Source organism: Sporobolomyces koalae (assembly GCF_050403365.1).
Source record: "Sporobolomyces koalae JCM15063 DNA, S_koalae_JCM15063T_v1_ctg13, whole genome shotgun sequence".
NCBI lineage: Eukaryota > Fungi > Basidiomycota > Microbotryomycetes > Sporidiobolales > Sporidiobolaceae > Sporobolomyces > Sporobolomyces koalae.
Genome location: NW_027481758.1, coordinates 229,129 through 246,037, shown reverse-complemented (window position 1 = coordinate 246,037; position 16,909 = coordinate 229,129). Strand labels below are relative to the sequence as shown.

At 53.6% G+C, this 16,909-nt stretch overlaps 5 protein-coding genes across 5 annotated transcripts; 4 read left to right on the top strand and 1 right to left on the bottom strand.

Annotated features, from left to right (window-relative positions):
• Positions 1 to 129: 129 nt before the first annotated feature.
• On the top strand, positions 130 to 2,266 carry JCM15063_001348 (uncharacterized protein; the record flags this gene model as incomplete). Its single annotated transcript, XM_076678317.1, has 5 exons — positions 130 to 604; positions 668 to 738; positions 807 to 980; positions 1,041 to 1,512; positions 1,575 to 2,266. 5 exons carry the CDS (start codon positions 130 to 132, stop codon positions 2,264 to 2,266), a joined length of 1,884 nt encoding a protein of 627 aa, XP_076534577.1.
• Positions 2,267 to 4,045: 1,779 nt separating this feature from the next.
• Positions 4,046 to 7,119, top strand: JCM15063_001347 (OPT family oligopeptide transporter; the record flags this gene model as incomplete). The annotated part of the gene is made up of 12 exons (XM_076678316.1): positions 4,046 to 4,336; positions 4,420 to 4,684; positions 4,745 to 4,889; positions 4,958 to 5,231; positions 5,322 to 5,510; positions 5,575 to 5,831; positions 5,890 to 6,025; positions 6,092 to 6,258; positions 6,322 to 6,571; positions 6,634 to 6,738; positions 6,811 to 7,052; positions 7,113 to 7,119. The coding sequence occupies 12 exons, from the start codon at positions 4,046 to 4,048 to the stop codon at positions 7,117 to 7,119; spliced, it is 2,328 nt and encodes a 775-aa protein (XP_076534576.1).
• A 5,044-nt stretch (positions 7,120 to 12,163) lies between these two features.
• On the top strand, positions 12,164 to 13,202 carry JCM15063_001346 (TMEM199/VMA12 family protein; the record flags this gene model as incomplete). Its single annotated transcript, XM_076678315.1, has 4 exons — positions 12,164 to 12,410; positions 12,492 to 12,562; positions 12,642 to 12,908; positions 12,999 to 13,202. 4 exons carry the CDS (start codon positions 12,164 to 12,166, stop codon positions 13,200 to 13,202), a joined length of 789 nt encoding a protein of 262 aa, XP_076534575.1.
• A 361-nt stretch (positions 13,203 to 13,563) lies between these two features.
• On the bottom strand, positions 13,564 to 14,254 carry JCM15063_001345 (uncharacterized protein; the record flags this gene model as incomplete). The annotated part of the gene is made up of 5 exons (XM_076678314.1): positions 13,564 to 13,636; positions 13,708 to 13,803; positions 13,869 to 13,946; positions 14,015 to 14,111; positions 14,188 to 14,254. 5 exons carry the CDS (start codon positions 14,252 to 14,254, stop codon positions 13,564 to 13,566), a joined length of 411 nt encoding a protein of 136 aa, XP_076534574.1.
• Positions 14,255 to 14,365: 111 nt separating this feature from the next.
• JCM15063_001344 (uncharacterized protein) lies at positions 14,366 to 16,714 on the top strand (the record flags this gene model as incomplete). Its single annotated transcript, XM_076678313.1, has 1 exon — positions 14,366 to 16,714. The coding sequence occupies one exon, from the start codon at positions 14,366 to 14,368 to the stop codon at positions 16,712 to 16,714; it is 2,349 nt and encodes a 782-aa protein (XP_076534573.1).
• Between the last annotated feature and the right edge of the window lie 195 nt (positions 16,715 to 16,909).

The window sequence follows — 16,909 nt, the reverse complement described above, 5'->3', positions numbered from 1 at the left end:
TTGACACAACCGGCGATCGCCCCGCTGTACTTGCACTCCTTCTGTACGACTATCAACCTGGACTCTGTCAAGCACGACAAGCGCATCGCTAGCCTAGAGCGCTGCTGAACCCGCTCCTCATCACCCAACATGGCCTCTCCCACGTCTCCCACGGTTCAAGAGCGGTTGTTGGGCACGTTGATCGTGATCGTACTACGTGCCAAGAACCTGCCGAACCGAGTTCGGATCGGGAAACAGAACCCGTACGCGACGGTCACGTACGGGTTGCACAAGAAACGCACGGAAACGATCGAACGAGGAGGACAGCAACCGAATTGGGACGCCGAGTTCAGGTTCGAGATCCTCAAAGAAGAGTTTGAGAACGAACAACTCGAAGTAGGGGGTGCGGCCGTCGTCGACCGGAAAGGTGGGGTACTGCCTATGAGCACCAAGGACTCGGTGACGGGCATCAACCGCTTGGAGAAACCGAAACCAACAGTGACCGTCGGAGACGGAAGGAGGATTCTCAAGCTCGCGTGTTGGGCCGACGATAACCGAGACCCGAAACTGATTGGAGAGGGCGAACTCAACATCGAGGACACGATCCGGAAGGGCAAGTTCGACGGTAAGCTTGTCTGCATCGCGATATCAACCCCCAAGGCATAAGTTGATCGTGTTCGAGTCGCAGATTGGGTCAAACTAGAGCGCAAGGGAAGGTATGCCGGAGAAGTGTACCTCGAGCTCACCTGGTACTCCAATGTGAGCTTTTCAACATAGTTGTTCCTGATTCCGCGTCACTCATTCTCTGCGTTCTTGGCTGGATTCAGGAGCGGAAACCGTCAAGTTTGCACCGCCCTGAACGGTCAGATTCACCAACTCGCAGCTCGTACGGAGGCGCAGGATCACGACTTGGGGAAGAGGAAGAGGAGGAAGACAGCGAAGAGCGAGAAGCTGTCCCGTCTAATAACGGCCATCCACCTTTCAGAGCGAGTCTCGATACGGTGCGTCTCTAGCATTTTAAGCATAGACGTCCCTCCCGCGCTGACATTGCCCACAAACAGTCCAACGCAGGACTGAGCCTTGCACCTGACTACCCTGACCCCGACCTTGCACCATTGTCTTCGAGTCAGTATCCCGACGCTGACTTGGACCCCCTCACGCGCTCAATGTCGGCGCTTTCGGTTGCCCGCCCTCCGTTGCCTCAGCCTCCTATCCCCGCTGGCACTTCCTCTATCTCGTACTCCCATACCTACAACCAGATGCCTGTCGCTTCAATGAACAGCTACGATGACATTCGAGAAGGCTCGCAGCATGGCTACCCTTACCAACCGTCTCCGCATCATGAGCAGCAACGCCAACCTGAGTACAATCCAACACCACAGCCTGGATATTCGGGCTACCCCGCCCATTCGAGTGAATTCGGCGTCCACGGCGAGCATGGTCAGGCCAGCCCGGCTCCTGCCCCTCAGCCTTATCAGCAGCTCGGCGAGTTTGAGCAGCTCGCACATCAGCACTATGCGAACAATCCGCAAGGTGAGTCGGATTATCCCACATTGAGCTGCCAGCACGGCTAACGTTCCAAGGATGCCTCGCAGTCTATGATCAATCCTCTGTGTCGTCGCAACGCCCGCTACCACAGCCCGGCGCGCCTTCGACACATGCTTTCAGTCAGCCTTACGAGGTGAGCGGCTATACGCCACCCGCTGCTTCCGCAAGCCCATACCCCCCGGTGCTCCCACAACCTCCTGTGCCACCTATCCCTCCGAGCACGTCAGTCTATTGGCAGAAACAGCAACAATTTCAGCAGCAACGACAACAACAGTATGAACCACCTGTGGAGCAGCAGTCTCAGTATTACCACCATCAGGCGCAGCAACCAGGTCTACCTCCTTCAGCTACTTATCCCACTCTGCCTTCCGCCACGTCGTATCAGTATCTGCCTCATTTGATCACTCACACCTCGCTACATCCTTCTCCGAGCACTCCGTCCTTTGCACCTTCGGCTCCTTTCGCTTCGGTGCCACCGCCTCCGGTTCTCGGCCATTCCTACCCTGTGCCTCCTCATTCGACAGCATACGCACCGTCTTACGCGGCACCACCTCCAGTCTTCTCCCCTCCTCCACCGCCACCGTCGCTCCAGAATCCGTCAAGTCAGGCAGACTACTCGCCTTATGCCCCCGCGGCCTATCCACCTCCTCACGATCCAGGCTACGGCGCTGGACAGCAAGCTCGGCCTCCCTTGCCACCACCTCCTCCAATTCAGCAACAGCAGTATAGACCGTATTGAACCACCGTTGATCCCCTGCGGTTTACTTTGCTATCTCAACTGGAACCACCACAGCCCTGAGAGTAGTCATGGAGAGAGATAGTGGATTATTTTCCGCCTCGCTGAGGTCGTGCGAGGTTGACGTCGTGATCCGGAAAGGCGCAGAAGAGGCGACATCACCGAGAAGAGGGAAGAGATAAGCGCACGCACCTGAACCTCATTCTCGATTGTGCGAGTAAAACCGACCTCTCAGTAAATAGCTCAATAGTGTTTCAAAATGACTCCAAAGGTGCTGATAGAGCGATTGTAAGCCACCTGTTAAAGGTGGGGGAAAACGCCCGCTCAGTCCGCTCCCCCAAGTCCGCGGTCCCGGAATCCGATTGGGCTCGTGCGCCAAGCCCTTAGGTCTTGTTCCGGGCCTTCTGCTCTCCGCTCTCGCGCCTGAGGTGCCCTCAAGACGTTTCGAGAGCAATGGTAAGTCCGTATGGCTTGAGCCTGAATTCTGCACGAAGTCTCAACTGAAAGCGCTTCGCAACAAGCCCGAACATAGCTCTTCTTGGTGTCTCGTGGTCGTTGCGTTCTTCATTCCGCCGCTCGCAATTGCACTCGATCCAGACGAAGGGGTGTGCTCTCCCGCTTTCAATCTGTACGCGTGCCCACGTTTGTTTGACACAAATCAGGCTTGACGAATTGTCGTGAATCGACAGGAACTTAGGGTTATTTTGTGCTGGGCTCGTATGCCAAGGTGTTATCTCTGGTATTCCACAGAGAGTGTACGATGACTTTGGGGGGATTTGGACGCTTCCTGCGATCCTGCACTCTGTAGCAGGGATAGTTTTTCTGGCTGCTTTGGCCCGTAAGTCGTGCTTTTCGTCCTCGCCTCGTTCCGAAGTCCTGCCTGACCATTGATCTCTCCAGATGCCATCTGGGTCGTTTGTCGCGGCAACCAAGTATGTTCGGGATCAGTAAGCCTTGTCTTCTTGAGTTCGGCTGATATAGTCGTAAAGCAGGGCAATAGTCGGTACCAGCACAGCGATGACTCGGATAGCGAATTAGCTGATCCTCGGAAAATGTCAACCTCTCACGAACTTGGGCATGCACCGCGACGCCAACACGAGCTAGGAACGCATCCGATGATGCCCAAGAACCTGAACGTCCAGTCCTCGTACATGATCTGTGATTGCAGAAGGGCGAGTGCTTGTATTATGCTTTTATCAGCGATTCAGGACGACTCACTCGGAGGAAATTCCACACAGTCGAATGAGCGCGGAATGATCAAAGTGCGAGTACCTCGGCGATTCCTGCGGGACCGCAACATCAAGGGCGAGCAAGCAGATAATCTCTCGACGGATGCTTGTTTCAAGAAGAAGGAGGAGCACATGCGACGAGCGATGATGCCATATGTGAGCCAGCCGAAAAGTCAGAGGTCCAGCGAGTCCGCGTCGAGCGAGACACGGCGTTTGCAAGTATGACGGGAAGGTTGATGATCAGGATGGGAGTTCGAGAAGGTCTGAAGACAAGAATGATACCGGAGCAGAGATGAGATTGAGGATGAGACATATGCATGCACTTTGACATATGTAGCTCGTTTAGCACCTCTTGGAGTCCGGAGTCCAGCTTGTATCGCGACAGTAGTCAGTATCTCGGCAACGCGAGAACTGGATTATCGGCAAACAGACAGTGTTGGCGATTCTACGTATGCGACGCGTCTATTAGAGAGAAGTCAGAACCGAATTCGCGATGAAACACGTCTTCTCGCCCAGATCGTCGCGGCTTCCTATCGCATCAGCTGACGCTCAGATGAGCTATGTGCCGATAGGAGAGCCCAGATACCCAGAGCTGCGTCAAGAATCCGACGACATCCCGCTGCGCGACTTCGAGACGACCCCCACTTCGAACGAGGAGCAACTTCGGCAGCATGCTACGACGGACGAAGGGGTGGACCAGGAGGATGACGAGCTCGCAGAAGAAGCAGATGCGCTGATTGGCTCAAGCAGGACCTCAAGAGGCGGGACAGACTACGAGAAGGCGCAGAATCCTATTTTCCCAGGAGGCGAGGAGCTGGATGCAGCGGCCGACATCGTGCGCAAGGTGGGCTTGTCCACTTATGCTCGGTTGTGCCACTGCGACCCGGCGAGGAAAGGCTCATAAGTGTTGCTCTTTCGCACTCGCAGGTGGTGCCCGAAACCGACGACCCCTCTGTCCCAACCCTGACAATCCGAGTCGTGATTCTCGGCACCGGTCTGTGTGTTCTCGGGGCCGCGATCAGTCAACTGTTCTTCTTCAAGTCGAATGCTCCCTCGTTTTCCACCTTTTTTATCATCCTCGTTGCCTATCCCCTGGGCAAATGGCTCGCGCGGATCCTCCCGCCAAGTCTGAATCATCCTGCGCCATTCTCGAAAAAAGAGCACGTGCTCGTCGGCGTCCTCGCTTCTTCTGGTGAGCTTCTCGTCAGTCGAATCCGCTCTCACTCATGTCGCTAAAGACCGGTCCTTTCAGGCGCATCTGCGGCATATGCAGGAGAGATCGTTGCGGTTCAAGAGCTTTACTATCACTCAGATCTTGGAACCCTGGGAGGTCTCCTGCTCCTGCTGTCGACACAGCTCATCGGGTTCGGCTTGTCGGGTCTCACGTACCGCTTGCTGTGAGCTTCTAGGCACGACAATGCTTGCTCATTATCATGTTGACTTCGTCGTCCGCAACTCTCTACAGTGTCCGACCGACAGCTATGCTCTGGCCATCTCAGCTCGTCACCGTTTCGTTGTACCAAACCCTTCACGGAAAAGATGAGGAAGAAGTTGCAGAGTCGAAAGAAAGGATGCGCTTCTTCTCGTTCTCGTTTGCTTCGATCTTTGCCTGGCAGTGGATCCCATCAGTGGTCTTCCCGACGTTAACGAGCATAGCTGTACTGTGTCTGATCAACAACCAGTCGTGGGTGTTGAGGACATTGGGATCAGGGTACAATGGTTTCGGTGTTCTCGACTTTGTGAGTTTGTTGTCGATCTCTATCTCTGGTGGCATGCAGACCTTTTGTGAAACGTCCGTACTAATGCTTGCTCGCGCATATTGTATCTAGTCACTCGACTGGTCGGTGATAGGAGGCACAGGTGCTCTCTACACTCCCTTCTTCGCTCAATGCAGCTACTTTGCTGGCCTCGCATTCAACCTGTGGCTCGTCACTCCGATCCTCTACTTTTCGAACTTCTGGAATGCGAGAAGCTACGACAGCCCTGTTGGAGCTCACCTCTACAACTCGACCTTTGGCGTAAGCAGTTTCTGCAAGGCGCCGACCCTCGCTATGACCGACTGCTGATACTTTACCTTCCTAGCGTCTCGATGTCAAAGAGATTCTAAACAAAGACCTTTCGCTCAATGCAGCCAAATACGAAGCAGTTGGGCCGTTGCGATTGGCACCGTACTTTGCGCTATCCTATGGCATCAGTTTTGCCATCCTCATGTCTGCGGTCACCAGCGTCCTTCTCTGGAACGTGAAGGACATCAAGGGAGCAATCTTGGCTGGGCGGGAGGAGAAAGGGGACATTCACGTGCAGATGCTCGAGCGCAATTATCCGAACGTTCCAAGCAGGTGAGTTAGAGGGCCGTCTGAAACGACTTGGCGCTGACACGCTTCTGCTCGATGTCAGATGGTACTTGATGACATTCGGTGTAAATTTTGCTGCTGCCGCGATCCTCCTCGTCTTCTATCCGACTCTGCAGCTTCCTGTATGGGGCCTCGTCCTGGCCGTCATGCTGGCTGTCATGTTCCTTGTTCCCATCGGCGTGAGTGTCATATGCGATACGGCTGAATGCATGACTGTAGTAGACTGATCCCCACGCTCTGCCCAGATCATTTCGGCAATCACCAATACAACGATCGGGCTCAATGTCATTACCGAATTCGTGGCGGGATATATCTGGCCGGGAAAGCCACTCGCAAATGTCGCGTTCAAGTGCTACGGTTACATGACGATGCTGCAATCTCTCGATCTGACCTCCGACCTCAAGTTGGGCTTGTGCGCTTCCCAGCCGAGACTCTGTGGTTTGCGAGCATGGAAAACTGACGCAGTCTGCCACAGGTACATGAAAATTCCACCTCGGCATCTGTTCCTATGTCAAGTGGGCGGCACCGCGCTTGGATCGATCACAAACTATTCGCTCATCAAGGGCGTGATTGCTGCAAAGCGGCCTTTCCTCGACGGTTCCCTAGTCGACCCGACGGCTCAGTGGACGGGTCGACGAGTCGAGATCTTCTTTAGCGCGAGCGTGATCTTCGGACTCGTCTCTCCTTCGCGTTTCTTCGTAGGCGAGTATCGCTCGCTGTACTGGGTGAGTCCGGTCAAGATCGGCGACTTCCATCACAAGACTTGCTGATCTCTGCTCTCGCACAGGGTTTCCTCCTCGGTGCGATCTTGCCGGTCGTGCCTTGGCTGTTGTACCGTCGAAGTGGAAACAGGTTCTGGAAACAGATCTCGGTTCCTCTGCTTTTGCACGGTGTCAGTTTCCCTTTCAACCTTTTAAGCTCATCACAGTGTCCTCACCGCTTCTTCTGGTTGCTTCCCGAACAGAGCATCGGTCCACCTCAGACACCCATGAACGTGCTTGTTCCAGGCTTCATCGTCTCGTTCCTGTCACAATTCTACGCTCTACGCTATCAGCCTCGATGGTTCGAAAAGTACAACTACGTCCTCTCTTCAGCGCTCGATGCTGGTACTTCGATCAACGCGCTTGTGATCTACATCCTCGGGGCCAACTCGTTCTACACGTGGTGGGGTAACAGCTCGATAGACACTGAACATTGTATCCCTGGGTGAGTCAATTCCGAAGCCGTCATACGTATCGCAACTCTGATACCCTTCGATTGTATTAGGTCTTGACTGTTTGAATTACCGCAACTCTCGCATACTGTAACCAAAGTTTCCGCAATGTCAAGCAGACTCGTCATGCATAATCTTTCTCACCTCTAGAGACGATCAAGGAGCAGGACAGTAGCAAAAAAAAAAAGCGCTTGTTCCGAGCGCGAGAGCCATAACAACAGTCTGCGATCACGCCAGTTGCGCTCAACCGAATACTCGACACGTTGTTCAGCGAATCAAACATAAATGCTTGCACGAATATATATTGCCTGCCTGAGCACATGACTACCCCGGGCAGCCTGGAAGCAAGTCAGGATTTTTTGGTCCTACGAGGCAAGGTATATATACCGCCCAAGTGCCCATCTGTCTGACATAGCCTGATGAGTAGACTGCCAGCAGTCCGACCCTGGATCAGGTTGCTGGGCCCCTGATCGCTGCTGACTCCGGACTGCAGGCAGTCATCAGGCTCCTCGTGACTTGCTCATCAGGCTGCGAGCCGGCTGATCGCTCCCTCTCGTCACGCGATGGTCTCGCTGCTTCAAGCACGGGCCCGCTCTGAACTTGTGTGCTCTCTATATCTCGCTACAAGCGCCCTGCTTTCGTGAAAACCGAAAAAAAAGCATTTGTGGTGCAAGAGAACAACTACAGACAATACGAGAGAAGTATGGAAGGCAATGTTCGAAGAGGGTACGAGTCCTTGTAAAACTCGGACGTGCGAAGCTTGATCGGTCGATGCGATCACGACATGCTTTGTAAAGTTTTTGATCTGCTTCAATCTTTCGAATGGGGGGTCTCGTCTCTCGCTCTGACAAATGTCGTGTAGGAGCTCTCAAGCGCTCTCAGCTCGTCAAAGATGATGCTTCACGGTGCCGAAGCCTTGAGCCGTCGATCTTTCTTCAGTTCCCTCTCCACCAAGTTTACCGACCAAAATTCAAACGCAAAGATGGCGGGCATACTCGCCTCTATGTGAGGCTGATCAAGTCTGTTGACGATCGGAACCTGAAGAAACCAACCGAACGAACGATACTGCGAGCTCTCGATGAGTCGCATCTGATCAGACTTGAGCTTGATCAGCCTCACATAGAAGGCGAGTCTGTGACCGAATTCAACAAGAAGCTCGGGATCCCATTGCTCGTTCGTTCTCTCTCCACACGTCCAATTTGCGCGACTGTTCAACATTGTGATCGCAGGAGAGGATCAAAACGCTGCCAAAGACGTTGCTACCGCCGAACTGGTTCGGCGACCCCGTCATAAGAAAGGCAGTTGTCGGCTTGTGCTCGGACAAGTTGAACGATGCGCGAAAACGTTTCGTTGAGATTGTGAGTTGCCCTCTCCTGTGCTGATAGGCCGAGGGCAGTCTGACAAGGCTGGACCCCAAGTCCGAGAGGAACCACCAGCGGGGCTCGACGTACTTTCGACCGGGTTTACCGATCAATGTTACACGCATAGATGGCGGGCATACTCATGGGGACGAAACGTTTTCGCATGTCGTTCATCTTGTCCGAGCACAAACCGACAGCTGCCTTTTTGAGGACGGGGGGGTCAAAGCCGTTCGGCGGTAGCGCCGTCTTTGTTAGCGTTTTGACCATCTCCTACCATCACGATGTTGAACAGTTGAGCAAATTGGACATGCGGAAGGAAAACAAACGAGTAAAGGGATCCCGAGTTGCCCGAGCTGCTTGTTGAGGCCGGTCACGTGCTTCTTGCTGAGATCTATAGCCGACCACTCACCGGCGCGCCGATCCCTCTGACCGCGCCTTCCGCCTCGACACGCTTCTCTTCCCGAGCTGTCTTCGATCGGTCGCGCCTCTTGCTCTCCTTCCTGATTCCTTCCCCGGCGCTCGGCTTTTCGTCATCTGCATTCAGACTCACCGGGTACTCTTACTCAGGTGCATTCAGACTCACCGGGTACTCTTACTCAGGTGGAGATCCCAACTCTCCCACGACGTTCTCGTCGTCCTCCTCCTCATCGTTCAACCTGTATTCTCTGTCGCCGCCACCTTCGCCACCTTCGCCGTCTTCGTCGTCGGCGAACAAGTCGATTAGAGTTGGAGCCGTTGTCCGCGACCCTCCCGTCTTCTTGCCCATCCTCATCTTTCTCGACTCTCGAATTCTGCTTGTCCTTAGTGCTCTTGCTCCTCTGCGAATCGTTCGATCATTCTTGTTCTGATCGGACGACATTTGGGGGATGGATCAGTCTCTCGCGCAGTGTCGCTTCATCAAAGGCAACCTCCTCATCCTCTTCTTGCTGGTCGGGAGAATGCGCCCGTCCTCGTTTACCTCGTGAAGAACACGATGACGCGTTCGTCCTGTTCGAGGATGCGCAGTCGCTTGGAGGTGGCCAGCCGTCCGTCTCAATTATCCTTGGCAGATTCAAGGACTTTGTCGGAGCGTTTGTCGGCATCTCGTTTTTGAGACGAAGGGGGAAGAGGAAAAAGAAGAGTAGGCAGCAACGTGGCGATTTCTCAGTGGCTGGGAGCTCTCGGACCCCTCCTCGTGATCACACGACCGAGGACTTGCCGGCGCTCGAGTCGCCCCCTCCTTTACGGCCCATCTCGACCGCGAGGCTCTCTTGACTCTGCTTGTGCACGTTGCTGCGAGTCGCCCAACGCTTCGTTCGACTTGACAAAAATCAGCCTTGTTCATTTGCTCTCTCGAGCACCTTTCACCCCGCAACATCGCTTCTGCCTTGGTCTCGGCCGTCGCTCTCGTCCATCGGTACAGCTGAGCGCATCTTCTTCGGCGGTCTCGGTCCGTGTCGCCAGCTGTGCGCTCCCCGATGGCTTCTCGCGAGCACGATGCCTGTACGCTCAGGTCCCTTTTTTTTTCTCTCTCACCGCGCCGTCATACATGTCATTGGACTGACACGGCGTTGATGATGCGGCAGGTCTCGAGCTCGTAAAAATTGGCATCGGGGACAGGAAGAAGACTTTGTTTCGTTGTCGAGTCTGTTCGCGGGATTGGCCAAACCGCAGAGGATACGACAGGCACCTTGCATCGGTGGCACATGTCCTGTCCCAGAGCCTGAACTCAGCAGATTTGCTTCCGAACTCGCCAACGCGAGATCAGTTGTCTACCACGAAACGAAAGCGACTCGATCGTTCCGTTTCTCCGTTACAATTCGTCGGCGCGAGGGCTCTTGCAGGCCCTCGACCAAATCAGCTCTCTGGTAAAGGCTCCGACGAGGTCAAATCCGGACCCGACGCCGACGCGGACGCAGCGCAAGACGCATTCGAGATCGCGACCAACGACGAGAGGGAGGCGCTGCAAGAAGTTCAGCCGCGATACGACGGTGTGAGTCTTCACCTCCTTGTTAACTTGGACGTCGAATGCTGATTGTGTTTGACAGCTCGTCCCGGGAGAGGCGACTGAATTCCAGCGATCGAGCGACGGCTCGAGCGACGAAAATGGTCCAATTTCTTCTCAATCCAAAGGCGGCAAGAACGGAAATGCGGCACTGCTGCAGGCACTGGACGAACAATTTGACGCGGAGGCATCAAACGGGAACGCGGACGAGGTGGACGAGCAGCCAAGAGTGCGCAAGAGCGCGAGGCAAACACGCATGACGATGAAACTGCGAGAAGCGACCGAGCAGGTTGCGTCTACGGCAAGGGCAAGGAGGGGCACAACGGCGAGAGCAGAGTCGAGACAGACGTGATAGACATGATCGGAAGTCTCTTTTCGCAATGTCTGTTTGCCCTTCTCTCTTCTCGCGTGGCATGGTAACTCGCGGCTGCATGCAGTGACTACAGAAAGAGTACAGAGACACAATCAGGGGGACCATCCCATCAGCTTGGAAGTGGTCAGAGTCTGCTGAGAAGGCGCGGTCAGGTCGGCTGCGAGCTGATGAACCGCCCGCTACCAGTCTGACTCTCAGGCGGCGGGGAGATTGACCTCGGTCTCTCATCAGGCTGGTGGCAACCGGATTGTCATCAGACCCCATCAGTCAGCACACACTGTGGTGGTGATAGAAGCCGACTACCTCTGTCTTCTCCTCGTCAAAGAATCTCCGATTCCAATTACTCTCGGAAACTCGACCGTCGTTCTCGAGAAGTCTCGTCGAAACTGTCCCGGAGGATCATATCGAAACGGTTCGACGAGAAGGTTCAAGCTGGGTCGGTTCAGATGGTTTCGAACGGAACGATCGCGAAGGAAGAAGCGGACTCGCGGATCGGTCCAAACCTCGTTTGCGCCCACCGGTTCCCACGTCTCCATCGAGTCGCTTGCCAAAACCAAGATGCACGACGTTGTTGCGCACGCCTTTGGCTCACTCGATCCCGCTCTAGAGATGGATCAAAGAGTATGGAAATCACTACTGGACCGACGAAGGCAAGTACCGGAGGGCCTAGCCTCGAGGACGAAAGAAGCACGAAGGCCTGTGTGCGAGATCAAGACGCCCATCGCAATATGCTCGTCGCTCTCTACGGAGATGGATCTATTCCTCCCGTTGATGCCGACCCCGGTGACTCCCCGAATATGCCGCTCCGAAGGTGACACCTACCGAAGGTTACGGAGAGGGCGCTTCGGTGGCTACGGGCGGAACTCGAAGGGAGGGGATGGAAAGGTCAAACTCCAGGGGGCATCTCGCGATGGGCGTCTTGGTCTCGCACGAAGGCCGTCGAGTTCTTTCTTCCAAGAGGATAGGCCTTCCGGTATTTGCCATCGTCGGTCCAGTAGTGACTTCCATACTCCTTGGTTCATAGAGCGGGATCGAGTGAGCTACAGGCGTGCGCAACAACGGCGTGCTTCTTGGTCTTGATGAGCGATTCGATGGAGACGGGGTAATTGATGACTGGCTAGGGATTCGACGAGTAAGGAGGAGGAGGAGGAGGGACGAAAACCCTTCGAAACAAGCGTGCTGGGATTTTTTTTCGAGGCGTAGAAGGCGCTCCCTCCGAGAGGGACTTTTTAGGATAGACGAATGAACTTCGACAGCTGAGACTAACGGAGCGTCAAGAAGGGTTAGGGTTAACGCCGAAAAAACATAGAAATTAGCATAGTCAGATCAACAGAATTTTAATTGCCCCGCCTAGCTTCCCCCACCCGACACGAAGAGCATCATCTCATGGTGTTGCTCACGGTGACACGAGACCTTGAAACTCGACTCGACTTGATCAAGCCTGTCCTGCCAGCTGAACTCGTTCATTTGATCGAGGTCACCTCGTTACAAGATCAAGAAACGAATCGAACAACGACGACGAGTTCTGACAGAGTCACGATCGACCACACGCTGTTAGTGAGAGTGTCTGAATGGATCAAAGACTGCAACGGAGACGAGGTTCGAGCCAAGCTGGACCTAGTCGGCGGCAAGGGTTCGTTTCAACTCTCCCTCCCAGAGATATTCCAAGACTCCCGCTGAACTGCGCTTCGTATTTCGATACACACTTTCTTAGATGCATTCCGTTTGTCGAGCCTGCTCAAATTGACGAATGTTGACGCTCCTCCTCTCGCACCCCGTGAAAAGGTATTCTCCCTTCTCTCCCTCGTATTCAATATACATGAAACCTGATTGAACCATTGTTCTCGAAACGAAAATGGAACAGTCTCCCGAACTCGTCGCGATCCTCGCTTCGATCCAACTCGAACAAGATCGTCAAGACTACGCAGCCATGACTAGTCTCGAAACCCCACTACATCGTTCCCTATTACCCTTATCGGATCCTCATGCTCGATCTGACAAGACGACGACGGTTGCGGACGAATGGAGTGAGATTCGGAAAGAGTTGAGCGCGATCGTCAACGTGTTGGCGAGTATGGCTGCCGTGTTTACTGGAGTGTGGTACGTTGGATTCGGGTACGGTCCCGCTACTGTGAGTCTTTAGAGTACTCGACTCCTTTTTCGAAAGATCTCCTGCGTCGTCGACTGAGTACTGATATGTATTAAAATCGAGGGGGGACAGAGACTCGGATTGAGTTTGATGGGAGCCATGACGATCGCTGCGATCGAAGGTTGGTTGTACTACAGAGTATTCAGTCGAGTCAAACAAGGGAAACTTGAACGCGTTCAACCTCGCACCTCTCGCAAATCGACAACAACCACCGAGGTACTCAAGTTTGAACAACCTCGTCGTGTCGAATCAAGAGGGTACAAGAAGATCGAGTGACCTGGGCAATGATGACGATGTTGGGGGGCGACAAAGAATTCAGGTCGTTACCGAGAACCCGTCCTGAACTGTGGGCGACACATCAACGATCTCGGAAAAAAGATCATTGCGACCGGAAATGGGCGCCCGTGATTCGACCTAGAGCAGTCTCTCACGGAAAACGACACGCTGTTCACCCAGCACGTGGACAAGATCCCTGCGAATCGGAAGGGAAACGTCCGGCAGTCGGCCCGATCCAGCAAGGACTTGACTATCAAAAAGAAAAGTATTCATTACAACAAGGGGGGGATCTTGAAATTCTTGCCTTTCTGGTTTGTCACTTGCGAAAGAAAGGCCGAGGTGCGAAGAGATACAAGAAGCACTAGGCTTGGTTTTTGCGAATCATGGCGAGATCGGTCAAGTACCCTTGCAGGATGTCGTCGTCGAGTTTGAGACTAGATATGATGGAACAAGTAAGGAGTCAAGGCGGTGCGAAGAAATTAAGCGAGGTGGTCGAGTTACGTACGAAGGGATGAGGGCTTTCGCTTCTTCGGCGTCTGCTGGACACAGGTTGATCAATTGAGCGATTTCATAGAATTTAAGTTGCTCCTCCGGTAGAGACCTGTAAGCTCATTTGGTGATTAGCGAATGGATAGACTCTACAAGGGAGAGAGAGAGGAGACTTGCGATCGAACAGCGTCGGATACTTCTGGTGTTGGGAAGCGGGCAAACGTGTCTACGTATTCAAGAGTCTTCTTGAACACTCTGTTCAAGGGTGCAACGAGGGGAGTTGAGTATGCGAAGAGAAACGGGGAGGAAGCGGTGAGACAGACGAGTTGTCGGGCTGCTTGTCCTGTTCGATCGTGTCGAGGATGACTTTGACTTCACTGATTGTAAGCGTGTTCTTTTGAACTGCAGACTGTTCAAACTCTGCAAGAGAGTGACGAGATGTCAGGAGCAGTGAGTTGATGAGACGAGACGAGACGAGACGAGCATCGAGCCATACCTGGACCAAACTTGAGTTGGGAAGCGTCCTCGTCCTCGGGTTTGACTCGCGAGGTGATGCGCGACATGGTCCACTGCGGAGCAGAGGTGCGCAGCAGAGAGTCCTTGTGAGAGTTGTTCACGACATCCGACGCGTCTCCTCTCTCAACACTCGCTCGACCCGCGCACCGCAGCGAGGCATGTCGAGCACAGCTCAGGCGCGACAACCCTCTTCGGTAGCTTCAACGTCGGCCTTGCCCCGCAGTACCACCCTCGGACGAACCGGTTCATTCAACACGAACACCACAGCCCTCTCTCGCTCGACAACTGCGACAATGACTACGCGCACACTCTCACGTGCACCCGTACAAGGTGCACCACGTCGCATCACTTCGCAACCTCGAACAATCGGTCCTTCAACTTCCGATGCGGCACCTACTCCTGCACCTGCTACCGGGCCCTTCACGGTCAGGAAACCTCGCAGGATCCTTCAATCTGTCCAAGAGACCGGTCTCGAATCCAATCAAGAACCACCGAAGCGTAACGGTACCGATTTCTTTCGCTTCCATCGCTCGCTCGCTCGCTTGCGACGACCTCTTCGCCCTTTGCTGACGAGAGACCTCTTTGTTGATCTAGACGCTACCTTGTCCAAGTCGCGCTCCCTGAGACCGCCGACTTCCCTTCGCCCGACCCCAGCGGCGACTACTACCCCTCTGCGTCGCTCTCGGCTGTCCCGCTCGATCACCTCGAACGATCATTCCCCAACGACAATGACAACCTCTACCGCAAGCAAGAGTCGCACTATCCCACTCGATACCCCTAGGAGAAGATCCTCCAGCCAGAGCTCGAATCGCGAAATGACTAAGCGAGAAAAGATCAAAGATCGAATCGCTTCTTCTTCAGGATCTACTCCTCGAAAGAGTTCAGCACTTGGTACTCCCAAAACTGTGCGCAAACCTTCCACGAGACTTTCGACAAATCTCGAACAACCAGATCCTATTCGAACCTCGACTTCATCGACCTTGATGAAACCTCCTGCAGCTCGTCGGATTCCAGTGTCTTCGGCTTTGACAGTTGCGCCCGACTTGTCGACTTTGCCCACTTCGTCTTCAATCCCCGAACCTCTGGCTCGCAAGTCTCTCAAAACTTCCTCCCTCACGAGTACATCGAGTACGAGAACGACTCTAGAAAGGAAAGAGGTCAGTCGGATTGGGTTGGGTCGACCTCCAACGGCAACCACCGCCACCTCGAAGAAATTCTCTACAACGACGAATCGACCGCAGGGTACTAAAACTCCAAGAGGATCGTCGACTATGAAACGCACAACCACCACGCCAAACGAAGAATCGACGACAACAACGAGGAGTAGAACAAGTTTGGGGAGGAGAGAGAGTTGGGAAACGGTTGGCGCGAATTCAAATGGCAGTAGATCGAGATCCGTTTCAAACGCATCTTTGATCATGACGACGACGAAACAAGATCGAACCGAAAACATCGGGTCGAACTACCCGTCATTGTCAGAATCGTTACGTTCGAACCATCAGGTCGAGAATCGACACATCTCTCGATTACGTCGATCCGAACTGGAAGGAGGATTTGAATCAAACACTCCAGGAGGAAGAGGACCGACCGCTCGAACTGGAAGAGGCAAAGCGAGAGGTTCAACCACGCTTGAAGAATTGTTGCAACATGGATTGTTGTCGTTTGGCACTTCTTCTTCTTCACCTCGAGGAGGAGGAGGAACTTCCAAAACGAATCCGCTCTCGACTTCAACTTCTTCAAGAAACAATTGCGATTTGGCGCAAAGTGGATCGAGGAATCATACAGGGTTCGAATTCCTCATGGATGAAAACTTGGGCAACTTGATCGAACCTATCCCTGGTGATCACGATAGTGACGATGACGATGAAGAACATTTCGAAATTCGAGGAACTCCTTGGAGGGCAAGAGTCGTCAGTCTCAACTTGAGTACAAAAGGTCATGATCAGGGTGGTCTTGGACCCAAGAAACGGTTGTTTGAATCGACCACGACGATCGATCCTCAAGACTTTTTCGAAACCGAACCAATCGATCCAACCAGTGTTACTCGTCTTGCCGAACAAGAAAGTACGCAAGTGGAGGAGGAGGAGGAGGGTCCGAGGACGAGAGAAGTTCTCGTCCTCGAACCCGTCGGTCAACTCGAACAACTCGACAAATTACGACACGAGCACCACCTGATCGAACTTGAACTCGAACGACTTCGATTGAGTCACGCACGACTCGAACTCGATCATGAAACCCAGATGAAACAGTGGCAAATCGAGAAACTCGAATACGAGAATCGACTCGAACCATCATCATCAGCAGCAGCGGCAGGAGCGAGATCGAAGAGTGAAGAAGAGGTTAGGATCGGAACGATCGAAGGCAAGGCGAAGTATGAACAGTGTCGAGCGAGTTACGAGCAGGTCGTATCGAATGCTGTACGAGAACGAGATGAACTCGTCGGTACGCTCGAAGCGTTGCGGTTGATTGGGCAAGGGTTGAACATGTGGCAAGAGGTCGTACTGTGAAGTAGACCAGAGTGCTGGATTTCACCGCGCATTCCTCATAGTCGCTGGCCGATTGTTGAAACAGTGAAAAAAACGGACAATTAGGGTTCTCGTTTATCTCTACGAGTGCGTTTGCTGCTGCCTTACGAGAATGATAGAAAACTTTTGCTTCAACAAGAGTACAGACCAAAGACAAAAACGACAACATTGGCAAGG